At 46.2% G+C, this 9033-nt stretch overlaps 1 protein-coding gene across 3 annotated transcripts; it reads right to left on the bottom strand.

Moving 5' to 3' along the window:
• Window positions 1-488: 488 nt before the first annotated feature.
• On the bottom strand, window positions 489-7331 carry Tnfrsf17 (tumor necrosis factor receptor superfamily, member 17). 3 transcript variants are annotated; one of them, XM_006521989.4, is made up of 3 exons: window positions 6496-7314; window positions 5242-5388; window positions 489-888 (listed from the first exon to the last, which is right to left on the bottom strand). In XM_006521989.4, the coding sequence occupies exons 1-3, from the start codon at window positions 6608-6610 to the stop codon at window positions 605-607; spliced, it is 546 nt and encodes a 181-aa protein (XP_006522052.1). In that variant the 5' UTR covers window positions 6611-7314; the 3' UTR covers window positions 489-604. The 3 variants fall into 3 exon arrangements, with proteins under 3 accessions (XP_006522052.1, XP_006522053.1, NP_035738.1); NM_011608.1 differs by having other exon boundaries at window positions 495-888; window positions 5230-5388; window positions 6496-6754; XM_006521990.3 differs by lacking the exon at window positions 5242-5388 and having other exon boundaries at window positions 6496-7331.
• Window positions 7332-9033: the final 1702 nt, after the last annotated feature.

The following is a 9033-nucleotide window of genomic DNA, read 5'->3' as shown; positions in this document are numbered from 1 at the left end:
GTGGGTGCCTGATAGAAACATAATATTCTGGGGCCTAGAGATGTTGGAGAGCTTTTTGTTTCTTTTTTATTTGTTTGTTTCTTCTTTCTTTCTTCCTTTCTTTCTTTCTTTTTTTTTTTTTTTAAGGCAAAGTTTCTCTGTGTGGCCTTGGTTGCCCTGGAACTAGCTGTCTAGACCAGGCTGGCCTCAAACTCACAGAGATCTGTCTGCCTCTGCCTCCTGAGTACTAGGATTAAAGGCATACACCACCACCACCTTGTTTTGGTTTTGGTTTAGAGAGTCAAAAATTCAACCATGGGCTGGAAGGATGGCTTAGTGGTTAAGAACACTGTTCTTACAGAGGACCCGGGTTCAATTCCCACCACTCACATGGCAGCTCACAACTGTCTGTAACTCCAGGATCTGACACCCTCACATCTCCATGCAGACAAAACAACCAATGCACATAAAATAAAACTACATAAACAATGTCAACTACAAAACCAGAATTAAAGGACAAAAAACTGTATTCTTGGTTGGTAAACGGTCATCCTAACGACATCTAAAACACCAGCTCTCCTGACAGAAGGTTCTCAAAGCAGCTTCACACCAGTTAGGAAGCTCATTATCTAGTGTGAGTTGGCTTCTCCATCCCCATGACACTTTGCAAAGCAGTTGGCACACTTGACTTGCCGTAGTCACCCGTTTTTGTGGTGACAAGAATGGTTGCCCCCTCCTCCATGGCTGGAAGCGGGAAGAAATGGTCAGAATCCCCCTTGGGTTTGCTCTTGACACAGTCCTCACAGGTGCACTCTTCCACTGTATACTCCAGGCTTCGGGGAAAGATCCTGTCGTCACCAGCCCTGATCCTAGTCAGCTCGGTGTCGGCCTTGTCCAGCTGAGCCGATCCTGATGGTACAGAAGCAGGTAGGCATTCACCTGAGAGCCTCAGTGGTATTGTCATGCCATGCACAGCAGGACACAGCAGGACACAAGGCAGCACAAGACCAAGGATGAGTGCATCCTGCACTGAGAGTCGCCAACTAACACTACAGCCCCTGCAGGGCCCTGAGGCAGGTTGCTTTGTGGGAATAAGGAGCTTTTACATCTTGTCTTATATTGACCACATTTAAATCTCAGGATATATCACATGAAAAATCTACACAACCTGACTTTATAAAGACTACAAAATGTGACAGCAGGAGGGACATAGAGACAATGGGCTGGAGTCCATGGCATTGCTGCTATCTGAGTACTCTGAGCACGTGACAGATACCCTTACTGGTAAAGCCACAAACTGGATCAGTTCTGTACCTATTACCTATTTGGCTCTTGGAAGTTATGCGGATTTGACCTCATCTTACACAAGAAATTGCCATATATCACAGCACATCAGGGTCATCTTGTGAGTGACATTTTGGACTACAGAAGCTGAGCATGGTGGCATATACCTGTAATCCAGCCACCAGGAGGCTGAGGCAGGAAGAGTTTGGAGCTAACATGTTCAAGAAAGGCCCCAAGTTCAGTCTCCAATACCAGAAGGGAAAAGAATATGGAAGGTACATTTTAAGTTTATTTGTTGTGTTGGGATGAGTCACATCACAGTGGACATTAGGGGTGTTTATGGGAGTGGATCAAACTCAGCAACCTAAAGAGGTTGGCGGTGGTACCTTTTCAACTGAACGGACATCTTGCCAACCCCTAAAGATGGATCCTGCTGTCTGTTTTGTCCTAGTTTTCCTAAAATGGCATCTTACAGAGCATTTTTTAGCATGTTATTTGTTTGTGTATATGTAGCCTAGAAATCACTGTCAGCTGGTCTCCAACTTCTTTTATTCTATAACAACATGTATCAGTGTTTGGTGCGTGTCTGTGTGTGTACCATGTATATGCCTGGTGCAAAAGCATTGTTGGATCCTCTGGAACTGAAGTAACAAAAGGTTATGAGCTGCCATGTGGATGCTGGAAACCAAACCTTGATCCTCTGCAAGAGCAGCACATACTCTTAGACACTGAGCCATCTCTCCAGCTCATGGCTTGTTGGTGACTTTTTGCTTGCTTCAGCTGCCAAGTACTGATATTACAGGTGAAGACCACACTCCTGGATAAATCATTTTTAAATGAATTTCCTTTGATTTCCACATGGAAGCCCAGTTTGTCCCCAGTACGCATCTGTGAAGAACAGGTTCTAACAGCACTTGCTACACCTGGCAGCCGTGGTGGCACACGTCTTTCATCCTAGTGCCTGGGAAAGAGAGGCAGGCAGATCTCTGAGTTTGAGGCCAGCCTGGTCTACAAAACAAGTTCCAGAACAGCCAGAGCCACACGGAGAAACCTTATCTGGAAAAACAAACAAACAAAGTACTTGTTGCACAAGTACTTTGAATTCAGAACCCACACTAAAAATGAGGTGCTGCAGCCGATGTCTGTAACCCCAACTCTGAAATGAGGTGAAGGCAGAGACAGAATCTCAGCCTTGGAATTGAAATTCAGCCATCTTGGAAACTGCAACGAAGTATAACAAACAAGAAAGACCCGGCCTCAAACACAGTAGAAGATGAAAATGGAGAACTTCCTGGAAGTTGTTCTCGCGCATGTGCTGTGGTGTGTACCTACCCGCTCTCACACAGAGATTAAGCCCCTGCTTTTCAACATCCCACAGTGGAGCGATCTATCTTCTAAAGCATCTTCCGGGGACTGGACAAATGGCTCAGCCACTAACAGCCCTGCTAGTCTTGCAGAAGGCTCACAACTGTATGTAACTCCAGTCTCAGGGAACTCTGGTTTCTGGGGGCAGTGCATATACAAGTGGTACACAAACATATATGAGGCCAAACACCCAAATGCATAAAAATAAATAAGTCAGAGTTACTCTAGAAATACACAAAAGGTGGAAAGGAAAGCCTGCCTGACCTTACTTCCACGTGAAGCAAAAGAAACCACTTACAGAACAATAGTGGAGGGGTAGTTACCAGAGGCAAGGAGGTGGGGGAAATGAGAAGCAGATGGCCGGAAGTCCAGAGCTGCAGTTACATAAGCTGCATCTGTAGAGCACCGTGTGACAAGATGACTGGGTAGCACTGGAGCAAGCACTTCAAATGGCAAAGAGTAGATTCCAACCACCCTCACCACAGGAAGAGCGGAGCAGGGCCCTGGATGGAGCAGCGCCGGGGATGGAGCAAGGCTGGGGATGCAGCTCCACTGGCAGAGTGCTCATTCACTCAGCTAGCATGCACAAGAGGCTCTGGACTCAGTCCCCAGAACTTCACAAATCAGGCCTGATGGTGCATTCCAGTAAAGCCAGCCCTGGAGAAATGGCAGCATGAGGATCAGAGATGGTCAAGGGAATCCTGAGATACAGAGTCCAAGGCCAGCATGTGATACCTGAGACCCTGTCACCAGAAGGTCAACTATGTGAAGACGTGGATGCGTTTGACCGTAACCACTGTTTCCCTATGTGTCTGTATGCAGAACATTATGGCATGTACTTTTTATATGCACAATTTGTATGTTAAAAAAATTTTCATTCTAGGTTTGAAGAGGTGGCCCAGTGGTTAAGAATAAGTACCTTTCTTCCAGAGGACTTTTTCAGTCACCAGCATCCACCTGTAACTCCAGCTACAGGAGATCTGGTGCCCTCTTCTGCCAACCAGAGGCACTGTACTGTGCTCACATGTACGAAAATCTGGCTCTAGATTTGAAGCCCCTCCGGATGACATCCAATCTGTGGTCCAGTTCTCTGTCAACCCATTGGCCATTCCAGGTCAGTCGGCCATGGGGCTCCTGATTTTTGTTAAACCACTCTCGGCCATACACATATACACATAACTTTAAAAACAATGAAAATGCATTCTTTTGTCTATGGAACCAACTGGGGAAAGAGTGAGTGAGTTTTTAGCCACTCCTGCCGCACAGGAAAGCAAATGGGGTAGATGCTTGGCAGGTCATGCATGTAAAACAAATGTATAAAAGAAGCAGAGCGAGGGCTGGGAGCATGGATGAGTGGTGTATGAACTTGCAAACATGAGGACCCGAGCTGAAATCTCTAGAACGCTGCTAACAAGCACATGCCTATAACCTCCCAGTGGCAGAGATGAGAGCGAGGCATCAAAGCTGAAACCGCTTGCTTCTGCCCCACTGAGAGACCGTCTCGTGGCAACAAGGAGGGGAGTGGTAGAGAAAGATACCTGATGTCCTACTCTAACCTCATGTGCACACATGAGCATGTGCGCACTCACAGCCGTGCACACTCACAGCCATGCACCACTCACACCAAAAGAAAAAAAGTTTAAAAAAAAAAAAAAGAAGGATTCAGGACCACGGCTACTATGTGTCTATGAATCAAATCACAGAGAACAGTGCTATAAAAATATTTTTAGCCTAAGAGGCCCTCAAGCCGAGCATCTACTTCCCTGTGACTGGTACTCTGTTGCTTAATAATTATCCTTGAGATGGTTAGTGAACCAGGTTATTCATTGTTAGCATTTTGGGCAGTAAAACATGCATAGGCAAACAGTGCTTATAATTATATTAAAACCAAGAACATGGATGGGTCTTGCCAAATGCTCCTAGCCTGAGAGTACCTGGCTGTGGTCCAGTTGTGATAACATAGTATCTCAACAGTGCACTGAATTCAAAGACACTTTCCAAGGAAGTGTCAAGATCAATTGTCAAGAGAACTTGGGGGCTGGGGGGGGGGGGGATAGGCATTGAAGGAGACCGCAAGCTGGGCGTGGTGGTGCTCGCCTTTAATCCCAGCACTCAGGAGGCAGAGGCAGGTGGATTTTTGAGTTCAAAGCCAGCCTGGTCTACAAAGTGAGTTCCAGGACAGCCAGGGCTGTACAGAGAAACCCTGTCTCAAAAAAAGAAAAAAAGAAAAGAAGAAAGGCGACTGCAAAGTAGGTGTCCAATGTCTCTGGTTTGTTTTGTTTGGGGAATAGTTGGTGGGTTTCATTTGTTGTTGTTGTCATTGCCGATGCCGATTTGGTCTCCTATCGCCCCAGCTGAGCTCACACTCAGTAAGTAGCTAAGCATGACCCTGGCCCCTTTGTCTCTTTGATCCTCCTGCCTCCACTACCCATGTGCTAAGAAGATAGGCATGTGCCACCGCTCCCAGCTCAAAATTTCGAGTAACTACCCACCAACACATTTGAAAGTGCTGTAACAACAACAGAAAAGCCAAAGTTAAAAAAAGAAAAGGAAATGAAACTTGGAAGAGCTGCCCTTACAGAAATAGATTCCAAGACTCACCGTCAAGCTGACCTGGGCTTTGAGGCTCGTCCTTCAGGGCCTCGGGGTTCATCTTCCTCAGCAAGAATGAGATTGTGAAAAGTGCCAAAGAGAGGACCAAGGTCAGCCCCAAGAAGATCCAGAGCACCGTGTACGTCCCTTTCACTGAACTGGTCACGCCTTTATCAAAAGAATGTCACAGAGAGATGCAGCCAGAGCTCAGGATTCACACCAGGCATGACGGCTTCCCGACACCCAGGTCCCCTAACGCACATTCATGAGCGTCTTACTGGGGGTGCCTTTTTAGACAAAGTCTCCTGTCGATCAAACCCAGCCATATCCAAGGATGACCTTGAAGTTCTGATCCTCCAGCCTCCACCTCCTACATAAGTGCTGCAATTACAGATCTGCAGCACCATGACCACACACACTGCTGGGGACCGAACCCAGGGCTGTTACATGCTAGCCAGGCGCTCTACCAACTCAGCTACAGCTCATCCCCGTTTGTTGTTTATGGGATTGGACCTTACTCTAGCCCAAGCTGCCCTGAAGTTCACAATGTGGTCCAGGTAAACCTCAAATTTGTTTGGTTCTCAACCTGTGGGGCACAACACCTCTGGGCGGGGGGGTTCAAACAATTCTTTCACGGGGGTCAAAAATCAGATAGCCTGCATATTAGATATATACATTATGATTCATATGAGTAGCAAAACTAGGCCGGGCAGTGGTGGCGCATGCCTTCAGTCCCAGCACTCGGGAAGCAGAGGCAGGCGGATTTCTGAGTTCAAGGCCAGCCTGGTCTACAAAGTGAGTTCCAGGACAGCCAGGGTTACACAGAGAAACCCTGTCTCGAGAAAACAAACAAACAAACAAAAAAGAACAAAAAAACAAAAAACAGTAGCAAAACTAGTTAGAAAGTAGCAATGAAAATAAGTTTATGGTTGGGGGTCACCACAAATGAGAAACTATTAAAGGATTGCAGCATTAAGAAAGTTGAGAACCACTGAATTAGAAGCATGCATTACCCATTCCTGGTTTCACCAACAGTAACTTTTAAATTCTAAATAAGCCTCAATTAAGAGCTGAAGAATAAAAATAGTCTGGTTCTGGACTTTTTGTTGTTGTTATTCCAGGAGACATTTAGATTAGTTATCTTTTCTGGTTTTGATTCAGGAAAACGAAAGGAAAATCTCCCCATCTCCTCTACACATTTTGTTCTCTGGTAGATGGTCAGCACTATCGGAGACTGCTTCCCACAAGAAGCGACAGCTGAGGACTCGCACTTACTTGGATCACAGTAAGGCTGACAGGTTGCAGGAGGGTTGGAACATCGCAAGTGACACGGTTTGCAAGCATGCAGCAGACTGTCAAAATATTCACTGTGGAAACACTGTTGCGCCATGAGGGACTGGATCACTGAAAGAAACGGGAAGAGTGGACAGAAAATCGAGGAAGAACAGCAGATTCTCTGTGGGAGTTCCCTGTGGACAGGAAGTCAGGCGGAAAGAAAGACCCTGCTGCTCTTAAGAGGGCCACAGGTATTGTGGTGGAGGATTTGAATACCTCTCTTTCTGATCCTCCGTTTCTAAGAGGCTTGGGCGGGGCAGCCGAGGGGTATATCACAGCAAACTATTCCTGAAACAGAAACCACCTATTTATAGAGGAAAGTTACCACCCAGGTAACAGTTGCAATGTGGACAGGCCTGGGGCATCAAGCCGAAAGTGCAGTAGCCATTTATGGATCATCTGTTTGCGGGCTGTATCATGAGACAAGAGACAGGCAAGATGAGGGCTGCATCCCTTACATACTTGATGTCAACAGGGAGGACAAGCTATAGGCTGGAACCAGAGGGTGGCAGTGGCTGACAGCAGAGGAAAGACAGGAGGAATCTGTCAACTATGACTACCAGGTGCGCTTTGGAAGTTGGGGTTAAAGCAGGAGGCTTGAAAGGAGGATCATCTGAGGGCAGTATGTCATGACAATTAATGTCTTCCTAGCTGGCATGGGGATGCAAGCTTCACTCCCAACCCTCTGGAGGCAGAGGCATGTGGGTCTCTGTGAGTTTGAGGCCAGCTTCATCTACAAGAGCTACATAGAGGGGCCCTGTCTCAAAAAAAAAGAAAAAGTAAAACGACAATCCAGTATACATCCTCAAAAAGAAGTGAGCCTTTACCATCCCCTGGAAAGCACTTGGATTGATGACTTGTGCATATATGTCGTATCCTCTATGATCTGTAAAGTCAGGGTTAAGGATTCAAGCTTGAGTGTCAGGGAGTCATGCCTATAATCCCAGCACCTACAAGGCAGAGACAAGAAGGTCTCAAGTGGAAAGCCAGCCTAGGTTACACAGCAAGATCCTGTCTCAAAACAAAATAATAATAATAATAATGATAATATATACATACACACACACACACATATATATATTTGTTTTAGTTTTTGAGACAGGGTTTCTCTGTGTAGCCCAGGCTGCTGTTCTGGAACACTGCAGATCAGGCTGGCCTCTAACTTACAGATATCCACCTGCCTCTGCCTCCTAAATGCTGGGATTAAAGGTGTGCGCCACCACCAAAGCATGAGGTAGAAGCACATGGTTAGTGAATCCAAGGTCCACTGAACTACACTGAAGCAACCTTGTCATAAAACTACCTTAGGGCCTGAAGAAATGGCTCAGCAATCACACTGCCTGCTCTGCCAAAGAACCTGTTTGATTTCCAGCCCCCACATGGTAGTTCATAACCATCTGTAATTCCAGTCCCTTTTCTAGCCTCTGTGGATAACAAGCACACGCGCACGCGGTCACAGATATACATAGGAGCAAAACACTCATACACATAAAGTAAAAAAACAATTAAAAATATATGAGTGAGCCAGGTGGTGGTGGCCACGCCTTTAATCCCAACACTCTGGAGGCAGAGGCAGGCGGGTCTCTGTGAGTTCAAGGCCACCCTGGTCTACAGAAAAAGTTCCAGGACAGCCAAGACTGTTTCCTGGAGAAACCCTGGCTTGAGAAACCTAAATAAATATATAGACGGATCTGAGCCATTACCTTATCCTGGAAACTTCAAGAGTTTGTGTGGCTTACCTGTTGCAAGCCTGGGTGGATACTCTGTGGGACATCTTTCTAGGCTTATACACTAAGCCTAGAAAGATGACTTGATGGTTAAGGGCACTTTTCAGACAATCATGAGGACCAGTGTTGGAATCCCAATACCCACATAAAAATGTATAACTCCACCTGGGACTTGTGGTCTTACAGCCTAGCTGATAAAACCAGAGCTTCAGCTGAGGCAGAGTCTTTGTCTCAAAGAAATGGGTGGCAAATTATAAAAGGCATTTGACACCTGTCCTCCAACACACATAGGCACATGCATCACTACACCTGCACACACAAGCATAAGCAGAGATTCACACAAATTAAACATACATGTAAACATGGCTTAGTAGGACATGTCTTTAATCCCAGCATTCAGGAGACAGGCAAGCAGATCTCATGAGTTCAAGGCCACCCTAGGCTATACATCAAGTTCCAGAGCAGCCATGCTGTGTCTTAAAAAATCTACTTCTAGGGCGGTGGTGGTTCACGCCTTTAATCCCAGCACTCGGGAGGCAGAGGCAGGCAGATTTCTTATTTTGAGGCCAGCCTGGTCTACAAAGTGAGTTCCAGGACTGCCAGAGCTACACAGAGAAACCCTGTCTCAAAAAAAAAAAAAAAGAAAGGAAGGAAGGAAGGAAGGAAGGAAGGAAGGAAGGAAGAAGAGAAGAGAAGAGAAGAGAAGAGAAGAGAAGAGAAGAGAAGAGAAGAGAAGAGGGTTTGTAGTTCA

This window comes from Mus musculus, chromosome 16 (genome assembly GCF_000001635.26).
Source record: "Mus musculus strain C57BL/6J chromosome 16, GRCm38.p6 C57BL/6J".
NCBI lineage: Eukaryota > Metazoa > Chordata > Mammalia > Rodentia > Muridae > Mus > Mus musculus.
Note: the sequence above shows the minus strand (reverse complement) of the source record. Positions and strands in the feature narration are given on the sequence as shown.